The following is a 20,542-nucleotide window of genomic DNA, read 5'->3' as shown; positions in this document are numbered from 1 at the left end:
TAGGGTCTCTGAAGAAAAACAAATGAATGGTAAGGTTATTCTTCCTAAAATAAAATAAATTATTAAAAAGAGTACAGGTCTCCATAACCTGACTGAATAGTCCTGTTGTATTTGCATATTTGCCAGGTTGCCTTTCAAGTGAATGTTTGGGTTAATAACACCAGCCATGAATGTGTTTGCTAGTAACAAACACATGATGGTTGCTTGCTTTTTCAACTCCTGAATTGATATTGTAGTTTGCAATTTCACAGCCATTTCACATGCTGATATTGGATTTGTATTGTGCTTGTATGGTTTCTAATGACCCAGCAAGTCACTGAGGTAAAAATGTATTCAGCCAGCCAGAGCCAGACTAGACAGAACACTACAGAGAGGGTTTTGTAGTGAACTGCAAAACCAGAACATATTTTGTGGTCGGGTATTTAAATAAATGCACATCATAGGAATGTATGGTTTTGGTAAAAGATTTTAAGCACATTCAGTGTAGCTGACAGTAATGCGGCTGATTACTGACAACATGTATTCTAGTTGACATCCACTAAAGCATTACACTGAGATTAGACACATTTCGCTGATGGGACAATCAAGAGGTTCAGAATCTTTCCCCCACACGTTTCCATGGTGCCTCCGTTGAATTTGTCAGAGCTCCATTGACCTCTTTACCGTGTGTAAGTGATCCCTCAGAATCAGCTCCCAAACTGCTCTGTTTAAGCCTCTAATGGTGTTAACACATACAGGGTAGAGTGACTCACCAACGTGTCCCCTGCCTTCCTACCAAAAGGAAGAGAGGGAACAACAGAGAGAGAGAGGGAGAAAGAGGAAAAAAGGAGGACAGCGAGAACACGAGCTAGGAAGAGAAGGAGAGGGATTGGAAGAGGGCGACGGAGAGAGACGGCGTGGATGGGTGAGGGAGAGGGGGGAGGGAGAAAGCTGTGTGTGCTGTTCTGTTCCCGTTGGCCTTTCAGCCGAAGGAGGCAGAGGCGTGTGCAATAGAGAGAGATAGGAGAGATAGAGACTTGCTTGCTTGGGTGGCGTGAAATGTAGTGTGGGTCTGTTCATGAATGTCTCCTAGATAGACGTGCCTAATAAACCGGCAGGCTGAGTGTAAGCTGTTCGTCGGAGCGCTCGCTGGTCAGTAGTGGAGGTGTAAATGTGTAGGAGGCACGTACGTGTCCACGAATGTAGGAGGCAGTGGTGTGTGGGGAGCCAGGCTACTTTAACATCTGTGCTCATCACTCAGTGAACACACGTGTCTGCTTGGCCCTATCCACGGGAGCCAGGGAAGGTGGCAGTGTGTGTGTGTACATGTTCCTGTGTGTGTGTGTGTGTGATAGTGACTGAAGAAATAAGAGATGATAAGTGTGCTGTTTGTAGGTGAGAGTGTGTGTGTGTGTGTGTGTGTGTGTGTGTGCGTGTATGTGAGAGAAAGAGTGAGAGCAGGAGAAGGAAATACTCTGTACTTTTTGTAGGCATGTGTGTGTGTGTGGGTGTGTGTGTGGGGGCCACAAGAGAGTCAGCTGTAACTGCACCACCTTTTATAAATAAAAACAACAGGATAGTTACCGAGGGCCTGGAGAGAAAACATTTCCAGGTGAAAACCTCTGAATCCCAAAAGGCACTTAACTCCCTACCCGGATCATCAACTCTGCCAAAGCCAGCTGAGCTGTGGTGAAACGCTGCGCGCTGAAGGAACGCCTCAACCTGCCTCTCAACTTGACCTTGCGGCTGCGGGTGTTTCTTGGCCAGTCTCCCTGCTGGAGGGGTGTTCGTTATAAATAAATGAGGCTCATACAGTCGGCCCCAGCGAGTCAATATCTTTCAGGCCAGCTTCAGTTCGATGAGGCGTGGTTAAGCGAGGCAAGGCCGTGTCCAGCTGTCTCCATAGTTAATTGGATGACACAAAGCACCTCCCCCCAACATGCACCCCTCCACCCGCTCAATATGTCCAATGCAACACCTCTGGCCGATCGCGGGGAAACATGATCTTACCAAGTGGAGGGACGACAACGCAAACCTCTAATAGGCAACTGGGACTAGACAACTGCCGTGAACCACAGTGGAAAAAAGTGTTATTTACCAAGACAATTAATGTAAAATAACAATAGAACCAGAAAAGCCTGGTTCAAGTGTCCTGCAGTTAAGTGATACATTTTATTTTACTGGATTCAAACCCAGGTCTCCCACATAAGAGGCTGTGTCTTTAACCAGTACACAATGGTGCTAAATGTTTGCCAAGTATATAGCATCTCGATGTCAGTTAATTTTCTCATGCATTAACATCACGCTAAGTTTGTCAATTTCAATAGACACCATTAAGGCGAAGCTCTCGATTTACCGGTCAATCTACGTTCCTACTCTCACTTATGGTCATGAGCTTTGGGTCCCGGATACAGGCGGCCGAAATGAGCTTTCTCTGCAGGGTGGCTGGGCGATCCCTTAGAGATAGGGTGAGAAGCTCGGTGACCCGGGAGGAGCTCAGAGTTAAACTGCTGCTCCTCCACATCGAGAGGGGTCATCTGAGGTGGCTTGGGCATCTGTTTCGGATGTCTCCGGAACGCCTTCTTGGGAAGGTGTTCCGGGCCCGTCCCACCGGGAGGAGACCCCAGGGAAGACCTAGGACACGCTGGAGGGACTGTGTCTCCCGGCTGGCCTGGGAACACCTCGGTGTCCCCCTGAAAGAGCTGGAGGAAGTTTCTAGGGAGAGGGAAGTCTGGGCATCTCTGCTTAGACTGCTGCGGAAGATGATGATGATGATGACCATTAAGCGTTGTTTTAAACTGACTAATGTTTCTTATTAAGTTTACCTCCACCACAAATAGCATCTATGAACTGTATGGCTTCTGCTACTTATGCTCAGTAGTAGCCTATCTACTAACTTACTATTTGGAATAATCATAAGAATTGAACAATTGCTAGCGAGACTGAAGATTACACTGCCAAAGCTATTTCATTTCATGGCACAAACACATACATTTTTTTTTCAGTCGTGAATGACATTGATACAATAACATTCAATTTAGGTGACAATAACTGACTTCTTCGTCAAGTCAAAAGACGAGAGAATCGTGGAAACCCCTACTCTTTTACTGCCCAAGGGGTTTAGATAAAGCCTATATTACCCCAAAAAGCATGCATGTATGCGTACTTCGAAAATCCACCAGAAATAGTCGCAATATAGACATAAACAGTTTGATTTAAAGCTTCCTATAAAGTAGTTAATGAAGGTTGTAGCCAGCAAAGTTTTTGTCTATCCAGAACAAATCGTAATGCATCATTTGTTTTGACTGTGACAAGATTCAAACACAGGACCTATTGTTTGCAGGGCCACTCCTCTAACCACTACCCTATTTAACCAGGGGTCTTCAGTCACTCACTCACTCAGTAAGAGACATTCGCTTTTCTGGGCCAGCTCCACTTACGCGGTCCAGCAAAAAGCATACTGAATATTTGCTGTAAAAGTTAATTTAATTCAAACACTAATATAAGTGGAATCTGAGGCTTCAGGGGAATGCACAGTCCCACCAAAATCACGCTACCAGGCTCAAGGGACAAACAATTGGCAATGGTAATTAATGTTAAAAAATATAAAGATTCTATACATCTACAGTACAGTAGTTGCAGTTTGTATACATTTTTCATCAGTTTATGTAACTACAGTTACTGCTTTATTCTCATTTGACGGCTACACACTTCAATATTGGGGCCCTCAGTTTGGACAGCTGGATGGGATGACGTGTAATTCCATAAGATCGCCCAGCCCTGGAGGTTGTTACATGGTCAAATGTGTTCGCTACTCGGATACGTTCCTCTGGCCACTCCTTATACTTACAGATTATCTCTGTTGTTTCTGGATGTATTTCCCCTGCAGAAAAATAAACGTTTGAGTTTGTTTAAGCCAGTGTCACCTCTCTGAGAAGTCCATGACACAAGGAAAACAAACAAATTTTGTCAAACTCTTCCAGTTGACGTCTTGCAAATCCCTGATCCCCTGAGCCTGCAACAGATGACAGAAGACAGATGCTGGATGTAGAGTCCCAACTCACAGAACTATAAATATGCCAATGACCAGCTTTTACTGTCCGACCAAGGAAGACCTATAATGCCTGTGGACAAACCGCCATAGCTAACCAAAACCACCAGAGTACTGTATGTTGAAGAGAATGAGAGAGAGAATTATAGAGATACCAAAAGAGAAAGGGGAGAAGAGAAATACAGACAGAATACCTAATCATGAGAAAAAACAACAGCTAGTCAAATTGACAAGTTTGTGGACCTTTGAACATGTACAATAACGGTCAAAAGTTTGGACGCAAAAACTACTGAGTGACGTAATTTTGCTTGATTCTCTCTGGTTTGGAGCGCCAGTCTGCTGAGTATGCGCATCGCGCACCCTTCAGAAGCGAGAGGTGCTGGAATATTCCGGAGGCAGCTGAGAGCACTAGCTCCACCCCGCCGTACCAGCTTCCCATCAGGAGAAATCTACTGAAGGTGGCAATAAAAAGGTGGATAAGAGTCTCCTCAGAGTGAGCCTCGACAAACTACTACTAACAGCCTCTGTAGCCATGGATAGATTGAGTCAACAGCGAGCATGAAAGAGACCTGTGGGTTGATGAGCAACCAGAGACATTTGGTTCACCTTTTTTTGAGCTACTCAGTGGTGTAATAAACGCAGTCGGACCGCACGCTCACTAATAGTCCCCGTGTCCAGTGCCCCTGCCCTGCTACAGCACTGAATCTCATACAAGCAGAGCGGCCATAGAGATGCACAGAGAGAGAGAGCGAAAGATAGAAAGAAATGCAAACAGGGAATAAGTGGGAGAAAAAACGGGACTGAGAAAAAAAGAGGAGAGAGTGGTATACAAACAAACATAAAGAGGGAAATTGACCGTGTAATGTAGAAGTCATTATGTTGAATAGCAAGTACAAATGGTTCATGATCGAATACATTGTGTCAACAGCATTTCATCCAAACATGAAATATTTATGGAAATAACCGACAAAACAACATAAACAAAACAATTGGCATAGGTTATTGCATTGTTTATGAGTAATTCGTTTTGTGGTAAAATTTTCCCTGAACTCTTAGCTGTGTTTCCTCAAAATCATATTTTTTCGTCTGCGATGTTTGCAATCAAATGTTTTCCCCTTTTTGCATTTTCAGTGTGAGATTCAGTTGGATACGTCTTTGAGTGCTCAAAAATACTATGATAGTACCGTCTATCCACTACTGAAACTGAAAGCATTACACACTCTAGTGACACTGAAGAAGTTGGAGTAAATAAAGAAAGCAGAAGTTAAGAAGAAATAACAAAAAGATGTGATTGTAAAACGCATCGAAGTACCTCTTGTTAATTCCTCCTATTAGTAGTTTGCAACCAGTTCACATCAATAGCAGTGGAGTGCAAGAGCCTGGTTTTTACAGACTACTGAGATAGAGACTTTTTGCCCTATATCTTAGACATCTCCCGCTTCCTTTTCTCATTCCTAATTAGTTCATTTGTGAGCTGCTTAGAGGCTGTGTAACAGAGCTGATAATAAAAATACCTCCACAGATAAAAATGATAAACAAACATGCTCATGCAATTCTGTTCTCCAACTATACTACAGTCATCTGATCTAACAAATGGAGTGAGAAACACCACAATATCTTTGGGAACCACTAACTATTTTGATGAGTTTGTGTTTACTAAGAGTGGGAATATACGCCAGTGTGTTCCCCAACATGACTATAAATGAATACCATAACCTAATTTAAGCAACTTATCAGTGTGGGCAGTAGATAACAATTGCTGCAGATACACTTGGAGCTGCAGGGAGCCTCGCAATGATTGCAGCTATTGCAATGCCCCCGGGTTAAAACCCAAACCCCAGTGCCCCCTGGGTATTAAGCATAACCCCAATACCCTCTAGGTTGTAACCCGAACCCCAATGCCCCCTGGGTATTAACCATAACCCCAATGCCCTCTGGGTTTTAACCCAAACCCCAATGCCCTCTGTGTTTTAACCCGAACCCCAATGCCCCCTGGGTATTAACCATAACCCCAATACACCCTGGGTTTTAACCCAAACCCCAGGGCCCCCTGGATATTAACCATAACCCCGAAAACCCTGGTTTTCACCCGAACCCCAATGCCCCCTAGACATTAACCATAACCCCATAACCCCCTGAGTTTTAACCATAACCCCAATAACCCCCTGAGTTTTTCTCTAACCCCAGTGCCCCCTGGGTTTGAACCCTAACTCAGATGTACCCTGGGTTTTAACATGAACCTCAATGCCCCTGGGTTTCAACCCTAACCACAATCCCCCCTGGGTTTCAACCCTAGCCCCAATGTCCCCTGGGTTTTAACCCTAACCACAATGCCCCCTGGGTTTCAACCCTAGCCCCAATGTCCCCTGGGTTTTAACCATAACCCCAATAACCCCCTGAGTTTTTCTCTAACCCCAGTGCCCCCTGGGTTTGAACCCTAACTCAGATGTACCCTGGGTTTTAACATGAACCTCAATGCCCCTGGGTTTCAACCCTAACCACAATGCCCCCTGGGTTTCAACCCTAGCCCCAATGTCCCCTGGGTTTTAACCCTAACCACAATGCCCCCTGGGTTTCAACCCTAGCCCCAATGTCCCCTGGGTTTTAACCCTAACCCCAATGCCCCCTGAGTTTTAACCATAACCCCAATAACCCCCTGAGTTTTTCTCTAACCCCAGTGCCCCCTGGGTTTGAACCCTAACTCAGATGTACCCTGGGTTTTAACATGAACCTCAATGCCCCTGGGTTTCAACCCTAACCACAATGCCCCCTGGGTTTCAACCCTAGCCCCAATGTCCCCTGGGTTTTAACCCTAACCCCAATGCCCCCTGGGTTTTAACCATAACCCCAACAGCCCCAGGGTTTTAACATGTACCCCAATGCCCACTGGGTTTTAACATGAACCCCAATGCCCCCTGGTATTTAACCATAACCCCAACAGCCCCAGGGTTTTACATAAAAATACTGCAGGCATTCATAACTAAATTACTATATTTCTGCAGACATTCTATTCAGCATTTATGTGATTTACCCATGTTTAGTTACGTAAGGACCAGACAGCGGAAATCCTGTGATATCCAGTTTCACAACAAAATCCTCTGTGCTGTTCTATCTAGCTACAACGCACCATTGCTAAACCTTAACTACACAAACAGTAAACCAATCAGATTGAGATTATGGATAACACAATAAGCATGATGAAATAGTCTGATTACATCTTTCTATGTTTTCTATGTTATTACAGGAGACTCTCCATTCCTAGTCTTACCAGTTGTACTTGCTCTTCAACAGTCAATGAACAAGCATTCACCCTTGCAATCCCAAATTGAAATAAAAACACATTTAAAGATACTAATCTAAATTAGAAGATAAGTAAATGCATTTGCAATCACTAACAGTGTTTTTTTCAGTTGTACAGTTTGCTTTATCGCTGTTATGCTTTAGTGCTATATATTGCTTTAAGATCTGTTATGTATTGAGTTTGACAAATCTTTAATGCTGATTGTCTGTAAACAGTGGTATATGTAATCATATACCAGAGTTATAACATCACTTATTACTGCTCAAATTGTATTGGTAACCAGTTTATAATAGCAACAAGTATGTGCTATGTGGATTACCGCAACCTAACAACTAACCCTTTTTTTTTATTAATATAAGGTATGACGCCAAATGTATCACATGATGCCAGATGCAACATGACTTCAGGTTTTTAAACAGTATTTTCATTTGCTACTTGTAAAACAACAGCCTGTTATCGAACCCACAAATGTGGTTGCTGAAGATACTGAACTAGTCTAAAGGCCAGTTTTATTGCTTCTTTAATCAGCACAACAGATTCCAGTGGTGCTAAAATAATTGCAAAGAGTTTCTCTAATGATCAGTCAGCCTTTTAAAATGATAAACTTAGACTAGCAAACACTACATGCACAAAAGAGTGAGGGTTGCTGATAATGGGCCTCTGCACGCCAATGTAGATATTCCATTGAAAATCTGCCATTTCCAGCTACAATAGTCATTTTTAATTTTAACAATGTTTGCATATTATTTCTGACCAATATTATGTCATTTTAATGGACAAAAAAATTGCATTTCTTTGAAAAACAAGGACATTTCTGTGTGACCCCAAACTTTTGAACGGTTGTGTACATCGCCGAAATGTCTGCTCACTTGGCACATATAGAGTTCTTTCTATTTCACTACTAGTTTGTCTTTGGAATGGTTTAAGCTGCTTGCTGCTGACCCCTTAAATTAAAAGTATGACTTTCAGGAAGTTGTACAAGTCTTCAGTTTCCATCTGTAATGCCCACAAGCTGTGCAGGACATGTTAGCCACAATTGCATTGTAACTTGATCTTTCTTCTCATCTTCATGAACTTCCCAATATAACTTGGAAGCATTTCAGTCACTGCCTTGACCACAATCTCTCAGATTTCATCTGGATAAAAATGTTTAAATATGTATGTTATTTAGGCATTTTATTAATATTATAGGAGTTTTGTTTTTGCCAGACCGCGTAAGCGGAGCCGGCTAAGAAGAGCGAATGTCACTCACTGACTGACTGACTGACAGTCGGACTGATCCTTGTTAAATTCCGTAGTGGTTAGAGAAGCGGACTTGTGCACTATAGGTCCCAAGTTCCTATCTACTCGCAGGCGAAGTGAAGTACGCGTTGTGAATTATTCCGTATTGATGAAAACTTCACTGGCTGAAACTGTATACAGTTATATTGCAACTGTTTCTGGCATGGAATAGTTCATCTTCAGTCTCACTAGCAATTGCTCAATTCTTATTATTATTCCTAGGAAGTTTGTAAATACTAGTAAGCCTATTACTGGCTAATAAGCTGTTAAAACGGCCAGTGGCAAAAGTAATACAGTTCATAGACACTTTTTGTGGTTAAGATAAACTTAATAAGACACGTTAGTCAGTTTAACACAATCCTCAATGGAGTCTAGCGAATGCTGGAACGTGTAATGCTGTGGTGTAGTGGTTAAAGACAGTGACTCTGATGTGGAAGACCTAAGATTGATTTCTGGTAGATTCCACGATTCTCTCCTTGATGAAAAAGTTAGTTATCGTCGCCTTTATTGTTGGTTATTGTATCAATGTCAGAAAATACGTTCTTATGCCATGAAATAAAATAGCTTTGGCAGACTCACTAGCAATAGCTAAATTCTTAAGACTATTCCAGTAAGTTAGTAGATAACGGTAAAGCTTATTACTAGCTAAGACGCTGTTAAAATGGCCAGTGGCAAATGCAATACATAGCCGCTATTTGTGGTGGAGGTAAACTCCACGAATGGCCAATTAACTATTAAAACGGCCAGTGGGAAAAAATTATTTGTTTAGGATAGAGAAGAGACAGTATACTGACATCCAGCAAATGCACAGCTCTGTGGTGTAGTGGTTAACAACACAGCCTTTCACCTGGGTGACCCAGGTTCAAATTTCAAGGTGGCAACATGTTCTTTTTGTGGGCTGACTGAATTAGGCTTGCCTGGTTTCTTGTTTATTACATTATTACAACACTTGTTTCCAATAGCCATAGTGTATTAAAATATAGAAATACTACTAGAAATCACATAAATCATAATTAGTATTATAATACCTGTTCTTTAGTAAAAAAACACCAGCCATTATGCGTTTTTTTTTTCTGGCGAGGGAAGTGTAATCTAATGAAATGAAGAAGACCTCCATTGTATAAAAAAGACAATTTCCTTAATTGAATAAAAGAGACAATGTGGGACAGACTTTTAGAAATGTTTGATTGTCCCTATAAATATTAATCTTTCCATCTATTCCCACAAAGTCACAATAATGACATTTCAATGGAAATTCATCAGGCCTGTGCAGTCCCCATGCTCATGATTGAAGCTGCAATCCCTGTCACAACCTTTCCCATGTTCTCTTACTAAGCCGCCCTACTGTTCCAAGTCTGACAAATAGAATCAAGAATGCCACTCCAACACTTTCAAGAACACATTCATCAGATTCTGGGAATAGTACAGTGTAAGGAGATTCATTTTTTATCTATTTTATCTCATTGATTACATGTGGTACGTAATCTCCTGCCGGTTCCTTGTCCAAATGGTTCTCTTTAATTGAATAAGTACTCACAAAGTTGGAAATCGATATTTAACCAAAGAATGTGACTACATCTGAAGGCAACAGCTCTCCACAATTTGTTTTGAGTGACATGTCATTTGTTGCTTCGTGCCGCTTAAATTGTTCTTGTTTTTACACATTGTATTAGCCTAAGAACACGGAACGTCTGTATGTACTGCAATCCAAATCTATTTTGCACATTAGGGGCCAGTTTCATGACACAGAGTGTAGTCCAAAACTAAAAACTACAAACGTTTTTTTGTGGTTTTTAGTAGGGCTGGTTTTGTATGTATTTACAATACTAGCCCTAAATCCATTTCAGATGGGATTTGATGAGGTGATCTAATGTGTAATATGATATTTCTCCTGTAGCTATACATTGGGAGCAATGCACTGAAGTGGCAAACATACTGTACGTCAAAGGGGCTAGATCAGGAAACATGTCCTTTAGAACAGAGCAGCACTTTAGTTCTGAAAAGTGTCTACACTTGACCGGAGTCCTGTTCTTTCAGGACAAGAAGCTTTTAAAATAGACACTTTCAGTTGCACAATGTTTTGCTACCCTCCCCTGCCGACAGCGACCCTGACTGCATAGATGAGTGACCCTTCTACTACCTCCGTCCCCTACCTCCTGAACCTTAACAGAGATAACCTCTCCTGCTGAACAGTGGCCTGTCGGCCAGCGTGGATGCACTGCCTTCCCACATCTATTCTAACGCAACCGGTTCCCAGCTGCACCAGTACGTACATAGAGTGGTCAGTCTACCATATAGTATTCTGGCATATCGATTCAGAACTGGGCCTCTTGAGGTGGGCTGCTGAAGGGCATCCATGTGCAACCGCCGGTCCAGTCCACTTGGTTGGAGGGAGGTGACTAGTGATTAACATGTTTCAATGGAGCTGGTGATGCAAACGCTTTAGAGGAGTCCACCCTAGCGGCGTCCAGTAGCAATTGATTGCTTTTAAAAAATGTGAACACTTTCCGTCATATTTTTTTTAATTACATTTTTACATTTGTAATTACAAGTTTGTGGATTTATTGTTATCATTTTAATTTGTTATTTAGAAAAACGGTATGTTATTGACATTGTTCTTGTTTGGTAGAAGAGACATGAGCCTTTCACTTCTCTCGCAGCAACATCTATTATGATACTGTGTGTATGAGATAAATAAATCGTTGAAACGTAAAACAATTCACATCAACATCTAAACAGGTGCCTTTGCAGATCTCACTAGTACGTAACTAGCTGAAAAGCACCCTTTTCCCAATTATACACAAAAAAACTATGTTTTCTGAAGCTGATAAAGAAAGAAAATGCATATGAAAACCACAATGACCCTCAGATCAACCAGTTGGGTTCATGTACATGCTTTGAACTTAGACACGCAAATCCACAAAAAGCCTCTTCCACCACAAACCAAAAAAACATTAGAAACATCTTATGATTGTGTTTGCTTTGCTGAAAGTGGCTGATTGTGCTGTCATGCAGGTAGTTTCCTCAGTAGACAACATGAGAGGTCAACACATGTGAGAGGTGGGAGCTCAGCTTGATTGAGGAGTCTAGCAACAACTATTTGGCAGATCCTTCTAGCATATTCTATGTACCAGGGCCCAGTCAAAAGCAGTGCACCACATAAGCAATGGTGTACAATTACAGATGCAGCCGTAGAGAGACGCACACCATGTGCCCTGAAAGGTCAAACTATTGCCACATTGGTAGGTTAGGGTGTTGTGGTAAAGGTCGCTGGCGCTGTCCACAACCACACAGGCGTATCATATATCTGGCAGTGCAGCTCCTGGCGTTAGGGGAAATCAATACAAATGGTGCCCCAGGAGTCTACACACATAGGGTATATTCAACACCATATTCCTGATTGGTACTGTGGCGATTTAGGAAGATTAAGGACAGATCCTGGATTGACAATATTTGGAATGTGTGCCGATTGTTTTTGATTTTGATTCCATGAGAATTTGTTGTAAATCAGCATTCCCGGGAATAAAGCTTAAAAAAACACTTCTATTTGATCAAATCAAATGCATTATTTTTTGTATCTTTTAAATAACTAACTGCTCATCATAGATTTTGGGCAGTGTTAGAACAGTCTGGCAACACACACCAACTAACCCTAACACCAACTAACCCTGATTGGTTGATCAGTGCAGAAGAGAAGTCCTGTGATAGGATTAGTTTTCCCTCCAGGACCAGGAAGTAAGAAACGGCCCTCAGGCATTTCTTTTACACTTGCTACTTTTCAAGTTTCTGTTGGACAAATGCCAGACTTAGTGCAAGTAAATATAGGATTAGTCAGATTAGGGCAATGCCTGTGCGGACATGAAACCCACCATTGCACCTGAAAGAGTTTTTCCCTTACAGCTATGAATAATATGCATGCAAACTGCACACAAGACACACAAGCGCCTGTAACCTTCAGCACAGTTGTAATTATTATTACGTTGGTGCTTCTACTTTACATGTGTGTGAAAAATGTGTATGTGAGGATTGGTCGTTTGTTTGTCGAGGTTTTGTTTTTTTGCACATCTCAACCGACACCCCAGTGTAGAGAATAGTCAATCTCATATTTTTTTCTAACCTGTCTGTCCTTGTTCTGAAAGAAGCCAAAGATAATTGTGGCAAGGAGGTCATGGAGACGGAACATGGACAATCACATGTTTAAAATACGGTCCTGCATTTACGCGGTCGTCAGGCATATTAAATTATGTTAGCAGTAGTAGAATTCCAAAATAAATGTGGAAATTGATGAATAACTTAATGTGTGCAACACATTTCTGGGAGAATAATAAGTATGACATTGTTTTCATGTGTTTATACGTGTGAATTTCTCATCCTTTAAATCAAACACTGATTTGAAGGCGATGTGGCAGATATCGGAAACCTTCCGGGAATGAATGAATGGTTGTATACACATAAATATCCTTGACTATTTTTGGCTATCGAAGAGGGGAGGATGAATATGTATAAGATAGTTTATTAGAAATGGGAAACTGAGGGATCATCATAGATGTTACAAACTGAGTATCACTGCTGTCGTGATTTGACCTAGTTTCCAGTTGGCTTGGAAGATCCACACCCACTCGCCCCACCCACCCCACCACAAAACAGAAAATAATCAGCCAGCAAGATCCAGTATTGTGTTTTTTTGTGGTTGGCAGTTCTCTTAGTGAGGTGTCTCTCTCTCTCTACTGTCTCTGGAGAGGACACACTTCTGTTAGAATACTAATGAATTTAACTACTCTGAGACCAGTCTCTGGGTTACAAGGAATAAGGATGGTCTGCCCAAATGAAAATATCCCAGACTGAATAGCCATGAAACTAATGGTTGTTATCGCGGAGGGGAGATCACTCTTCAGATATTCTACTAACAAACTCACATTCTCCTTGACCACATCATTGACCTAGTCACAGAGGTGAAGCAAGAGAGGAGAGTGCCATCCAAATGAGAATCCCCCTTACTGCATTGAGCAATTAGGGTTAAATTCCTTGCTCAAGGGTATATCGAGGGATTTTTCACCTTGGGATTTGAATTTGCCACTTTTTAGTTGCTGGCAGTATGCTCTAACCCGAAAGCTACCTGTCCCAATATTAAGTACGTATGTAACATTTGCCAACTTTTCCCCTCTGCTGTTTCTCCTCATGAGACATTTCTCAACCTTTTCTTCTGGGACATGATTGAAATTGATCGCAAAAAAGTAAGCACTGGAATAGCAAGTCAGGTGTTCCAGCGCAGGAATACAACGACAATTGTGAAATGGACTGCCGACTGGAGGTTTGAGAACCACTGTGGTTAGCATGTGGCTAATTAAGTGTGTTCCCTGCACAGTTAAAAGGGTTTGCATTTCGGTGATGTGTTTATGCTATTCTGTAAGCCTATTTTCATGATACGCTTGTGTAGAGAGCAAGTCAGCCTTTTAAAAACATGTCGGCTTAAACAGCCTGCTCAGCATAGGTCTAATAATAACATTTTGGCCAAGTTGTGGAAAAAATAAAAAAAATAATAACAGTAATCATGAAGTGAAAACAATGAGAACAGAGTTATTTTGAAAATGTTGAAAGAAGCATATTTCTATTATGATTTATGAAATCAAAATGATGTGTGCTATGTGGTGGGATGTCTACCCTCTTCAACGATGCACATTCTAGTCACACACAAGAATGCAAAGTCTGAATAGTTGAGTAGTTGCCGTCAAAGCCCTCAGTTTGCGCATATCAGGAATGAAATCTGAAAACAGGCCGATTTAATCCTACCCATTAAGATGTTACCCTCACTCAAGAGGTGTTTATGCTATCCTCTAGGAGATAACGTAGGCCTGTTGAGTTACTATATTTGGATCAGGCATTAACTGTTAGTATCTGTCCGCAGGTACATTTAGCTTATTTTTATTATTTGCCTTAGATTCCAGCACAGTTTCACAGACAATACACATCATTGCATATGTAAATGTAGGATACTCAAATTAGCATAACCTTAAGCTTGATACAACCACAATTACTTTAAATTGACTGCTGGTTTGTTAGGACATTTCGGACACGGATGGTGGATTGGTGATTTTCTTTCCAAACCTTAATAACCCATAACTTAACCATTCACAATGAATACCCAACCCTAACTCTAATACTGTAGCTAACCCTGATCTTAACCCTAACCTTAATGACTCCTCTTAACAATAATACCATACTTTAACCTCAACTCCAACAACTTAACACCTAACCTTAACTATAACCTTGAAATTAAAAATATATAATACTTTAAAGCTAATTCATAAGATATAATGTGTTTACAAAAAGTGTGAAATACACCATATTTTTACACACAAAATGCTGTGAAACCAGGTTGTACATTCAAATGAATATATTAATGCTGATGAAAATATAACATCTAAACCTTGATTTAGGTATTATAATTTAAAGAACCGTGGGATGGGTCTTATTCAGTTTTTCTTTAACAAGAAGAGAATGAATCAACCAAAATATATAATAAAAAGAGAATCCGGGCTATCATAATCTCTGAAAATGTTCACTAGATATTTTCTCTACATTCTCAAATACAATAAAATCGTCTCGAACACTGACGTTAATATGGTAAATCCCTAGACGCCATGCGTGGGTAAAATCACTTGGTAAGCCAAGGCTTATTACAACCTATGTTGTGATAATTGTGTTGTCGCCTCGATAAACCGTTATTCATAAGCAATCAAAACCAGACAACAGTCACACGATTGTTTCACTACAAAGTCAAAAATCTGTCCAGTTTAGTCCACATTGGTTATTACATCTGACAAAGAGTTATATGACCTAGTATAGTTAAAGTATCCGGTCCAATTTTCGGATTAGTATCACCCCCAAGAAATCAGAGGCTGCTGCCCCGTAAGAAAGGCTTACACTCGTCGCCTACAATACAATGTGAGTCGGATTAACAAACACTAAGTTTTAGCAATTTAAACAAAAATAATTGTAAAGCACCTTGCATGCACATGACATACCTGGGGAAGAATTCTGAGCCACATTTCTCCGTGCGTTTATTTGCAGATATTTCCAAACCTCACTCCTTCATTCCCGCAACCGTGTCACCTCAAGATACCTTCATGAACCGAGGAGAGATGCCCAAGCCTCACGAGAGAACGCACCACTTTCGGAATTAATTTAGCATGCATGGAACACCAACCGTCATTTATCAATGTTCTTAGCTCAGAAAAGTCCCAATAAATTGTTTTCCGTAAAATGTGAAATTATTTTATAACGCAGCCTTTACATAGTGATAATTATGTCGATATTTCTTGTTTTGCTTTAATTCGCTCCATTTGACAGCAAATTCTAATGTAGATCGTACCATAGTCAATTTCCTTTTGTATTACACTGCATTCCGGTGAATGAAACCTCCAGGCAAGCGTTTTGCGTGTTTTTAATAATACACAGCCTAAACATGTATTGAACTTCCGTTCTCCATATGAATCGGTCGAACAACACAGGTTCCAATAATAAATTCACCGCATTGTTGGGCTCAATGAAAACCAGCGCTGGGTCGGGTCTCGACAACTTCAAAGCAGTGACAGCTGATGCACTGTCCTTTTTCTAGTTTCTGTTCATAACAGTCCTCTTATTTAATAATTTTTCGATGTGCGACTGCAGGTGCGCCGATGATTTGATTTCTCTCTGCTAATCTTTCCAAAATGCCATTGAACTAAAATAGGCTACTAAGCAACAAACACCACTGTCTGTGTCCCAGGAAAAAGGTTGCACTGAAGCCGCTCACTGCGCTTCAAAAAGTGAGAGACCGCGAGGTCTTCCCGGGCTCAGTTGAAATGTGTAACTACACAGGTATCCTCCTATCTTTAACTGGTTCGGTCTTTCTCGCACTCGGTACGACTTCAGCTCCGATTCCAGCTTACTGCAGTCAGATCAACAGCGTTTAGATTTTTTTTTAATATATTTTGTGCGGCTGCGCTTTGCAGCTTCCATAGGCAAATTCAAGTACAAACTCCAGCTTGCGCTCGAATCGATCGACCGTGGAAATACTACGTCACTGCACACTTACGCCTCTCATTTTTGCTATGCCTCATGCGCACATAACTAACTTGCATTCTCCACAAGCTTTATGAAAAAAAAAAACATTTAAACTTCACAGGAATGCAAGACACGCTACTCGTATGACTCATTTACTACAGTGAGCAAGAAAAACATGTATTTATGTAAATCTGAGATGTGTTGAAATAAATCGATCATTTGTCAAACAAGCCCATTAAAGCCCCGTCGAAACACGTGACAGTGATATTCTAGACCTATGTCACAAACCGTATTTGCACATGAATTGTGCCCTCAACGAATCCCCTCACCGAATCCTCTTCCTCGCAAACCCCTCCCAACCCCCTCATGACTCGAATTGCTGTTTGAGCTATTCGTTTTTATTTGTCTCCGACAGACTGAAAACCTATTTGAACTGCCACTGAGAAATTGTGCATGTATCTTCAAATGCAACATCATTCCTTTTTGAGATTGACCGATTTACAGAAATCTTCTCCAAAAGCACTATGTGGTAAAGTAGGGCAAGGCTTCTATACAATGTTTTTTTTATTTATTATACACACACACACACAGTATCTCACAAAAGTGAGTACACCCTCACATTTTTGCAAATATTTGATTATACCTTTTCATGTGACAACACTGAAGAAATGACACTTTACTACAATGTAAAGTAGTGAGTGTGCAGCTTGTATAACAGTGTAAATTTGCTGTCCCCTCAAAATAACTTAACACACAGCCATTAATGTCTAAACAGCTGGCAACAAAAGTGAATACACCCCTAGGTGAAAATGTCCAAATTGGGCCCAAAGTGTCAATATTTTGTGCGGCCACCATTATTTTACAGCACTGCCTTAACCCTCTTGGGCATGGAGTTCACCAGAGCTTCACAGGTTGCCACTGGAGTCCTCTTCAACTCCTCCAAGACTACATCATGGAGCTGGTGGATGTTAGAGACCTTGCGCTCATCCACCTTCCATTTGAGAATGCCCCACAGATGCTCAATAGGGTTTAGGTCTGGAGACATGCTTGGCCAATCTATCTCCTTTACCCTCAGCTTCTTTAGCAAGGCAGTGGTCGTCTTGGAGGTGTGTTTGGGGTCGTTATCATGTTAGAATACTGCCCTGCGGCCTAGTCTCCAAACGGAGGGGATCATTCTCTGCTTTAGTATGTCACAGTACATGTTGGCATTCATGGTTCCCTCAATGAACTGTAGCTCCCCAGAGCCTGCAGCACTCATGCAGACCCAGACCATGACACTCTCACCACCATGCTTGACTGTAGGCAAGACACATTTGTCTTTGTACTCCTCATCTGGTTGCTGCCACACACGCTTGACACCATCTGAACCAAATAAGTTTATCTTGGTCTCATCAGACCACAGGACATGGTTCCAGTAATCCATGTCCTGTGGTCTGCTTGTCTTCAGCAAGACCATTGTATGGTCTTGGCCACTGTGCTGCAGCTCAGTTTCAGGGTCTTGGCAATCTTTTTATAGCTTAGGCCATCTTTATGTAGAGCAACAATTTTTTTTTTCCAGATCCTCAGAGAGTTCTTTGCCATGAGGTGCCATGTTGAACTTCCAGTGACTAGTATGAGGGAGTGTGAGAGCGATACCACCAAATTTAACACACCTGCTCCCCATTCACACCTGAGACCTTGTAACACTAACCAGTCACATGACACCGGGGAGGGAAAATTTCTAACTGGGCCCAATTTCGACATTGTACTCACTTTGTGGCCAGCGGTTTAGACATTAATGGGTGTGTGTTGAGTTATTTTGAGGGGACAGCAAATTTACACTGTTATACAAGCTGTACACTGACTACTTTACATTGTAGCAAAGTGTTGTGACAAGAAAAGATATAATCAAATATTTTAAAAAATGTGAGGGGTGTGCTAACCTTGTGACCTTTGAGATACTATATATAGGCTATATATACACACAAAAATGTTACAAATATAGTATGTCTATTCATTTGACAGATGACATTTTACAGCGCCAATGCAATAAGGGTATTGGATACTCAGACGTATTTGGGGAGAGGAACCATGTCGCTACCAGCCTAGCACACTAGCACACTCAAGTAGAACTGAATAGAGGCATCCACGCAAGTAATGGATGTTGATGTCATTTCATGTCGGGATAAAGCATATAATGACTGACTATGAGGTGCAAATCTTATAGTATGCCTACATTTTGGGTTCTAATGGGGTGTGACAGCTGATCTATGTTTATGAGGAATGTATAAGTTACCTTCATCTAGATCTGCCAAACTAAAAGTTGAAAATCAGATTGTCACAAATAGAAAAAAACACAAAGTATTTATTTTCATTAGATGGCCATAAACAGTAACTAGCAATGCTGAGTAGTTCTATACTTGCCTGGAACTGAACATTATTTGCAAAATAATTATTATAATTTGCTGGGATAGACACAAGCTAAAGTAAATGGTTGAAATATAACAAAAATATTAAAGACATTAAATATATATGCTTTTTTTAAATCTGTGCAAACTTGTTTAAATATGGTTTGGGTGCATCAGGTAGCCAAGTGGTCAAAGTACCAGACCAGTGACCGAAATGATGCTAGAATTGAATCCACAAGCCGGCAAAGTGAATAGAACGTTTGATCTTTCTATCCCTGAGCAAGGCAGTAAACTCTAATCACCATGTCTTATATAAGAGAAGGAGAATTTGTTCTCAGTATTACTTTAATGAAAAAAACTATTGGTGAAAACAGCTTTAAGATAAAGATGTTCAAGGGTAGAATGTGGTCTTGCTTAAATTCAACAAAACATTTTAACATTGGTTCCCGTGGAGGGCAGTGCGATTGGTCAGCAAAGTTTGGAGGTTATATTAACCAAAATGGTTGGACTCGGTTGCATGAACATATGTGAGACAAATTGAGGTAGAAGGCTGGAGAGTGATTCCTTCCGATACGCAAGGATTACAATTTGGACTTCCAGGTTGAGTGAGCAGCATGAAAAAAAACAGAACGACAGCAGATGTGCTTTCGAAGATACACATGTTGACTGTCTCAAGTCTGCTGGAAATTGTTGTGGTGAATTAGGGCCTTAATAAAAAACTCAGCATCATGAAATTGGGCAGAAAATTGGTCGAAGTAAATAAAAATACAATTAGGGTTTTGTGTTTTCATGTTTTTAATGATGAATCCACAATAACCTAACATCAAGCTTTGTGTTGCCTTTCTCCAACTGGTCTGCTTCACTCTGAGTAGAATTAGGACGTTTTTGATGGCACTTCAGTAACATTACAGTTCCAGCATTGTTGTCATCGGTGTGGCAATGGTTTTAATTGCTTGCACATGCAACATTTTTGGAGAACTAAGTATCTAACTGAATAGTTGGTGCTGTAATATCAGGGTCATATATAGATTTTTGCAGTGATTTTTAATTTAAATAATAATTGTGTCCTTCAAACTTTGCTTTTGTCAATGAATCCTCCATTTGCAACAATTACAGCCTTGCAGACCTTTAGCATTCTAGCTGTCAATTTGTTGAGGTAATCTGAAGACATTTCACCCCATTCTTCCTGAAGCACCTCCCACAAATGGCTTGATGTGCCCTTCTTACGTACCGTCTACAGTCAAGCTGCTCCCAAACCAGATCATTGTCCTGTTGTAGGAGGAAATTTACTCCAGTCAAGCGCCGTCCACAGGGTATGGCATGGCATTGCAAAATGGATTGATAGTCTTCCTTCTTCAAGATCCCTTTTACCCTGTACAAATCTCCCACTTTACCACCACCAGACAATCACATTGTCTCCACCATGCTTGAGCGATGGTGTCAAGCACTCTTTCGGCGTCTTTTCATTTATTCTATGTCTCACAAATGTTCTTCTTT

The 20,542-nt window shown here is 41.1% G+C and overlaps 1 protein-coding gene across 4 annotated transcripts in view; it reads right to left on the bottom strand.

The window, feature by feature from the left end:
* crhr1 (corticotropin releasing hormone receptor 1) overlaps positions 1-16,664 on the bottom strand; it is a 175,832-nt gene extending 159,168 nt beyond the window's left edge. The window contains exon 1 of one of the 4 annotated variants that reach the window (XM_020051070.2): positions 15,638-16,664. In XM_020051070.2, coding sequence (XP_019906629.1) covers positions 15,638-15,661 — 24 coding nt within the window. In that variant the 5' untranslated portion in view covers positions 15,662-16,664. The remainder of the gene's footprint in view (positions 1-15,637) is intronic. The other 3 variants (XM_034295105.1, XM_034295108.1, XM_034295109.1) reach the window with 3 other exon arrangements.
* Positions 16,665-20,542: the final 3,878 nt, after the last annotated feature.

The sequence above is a fragment of the Esox lucius genome, chromosome 11 (genome assembly GCF_011004845.1).
Source record: "Esox lucius isolate fEsoLuc1 chromosome 11, fEsoLuc1.pri, whole genome shotgun sequence".
Classification (NCBI taxonomy): Eukaryota; Metazoa; Chordata; class Actinopteri; order Esociformes; family Esocidae; genus Esox; species Esox lucius.
Note: the sequence above shows the minus strand (reverse complement) of the source record. Positions and strands in the feature narration are given on the sequence as shown.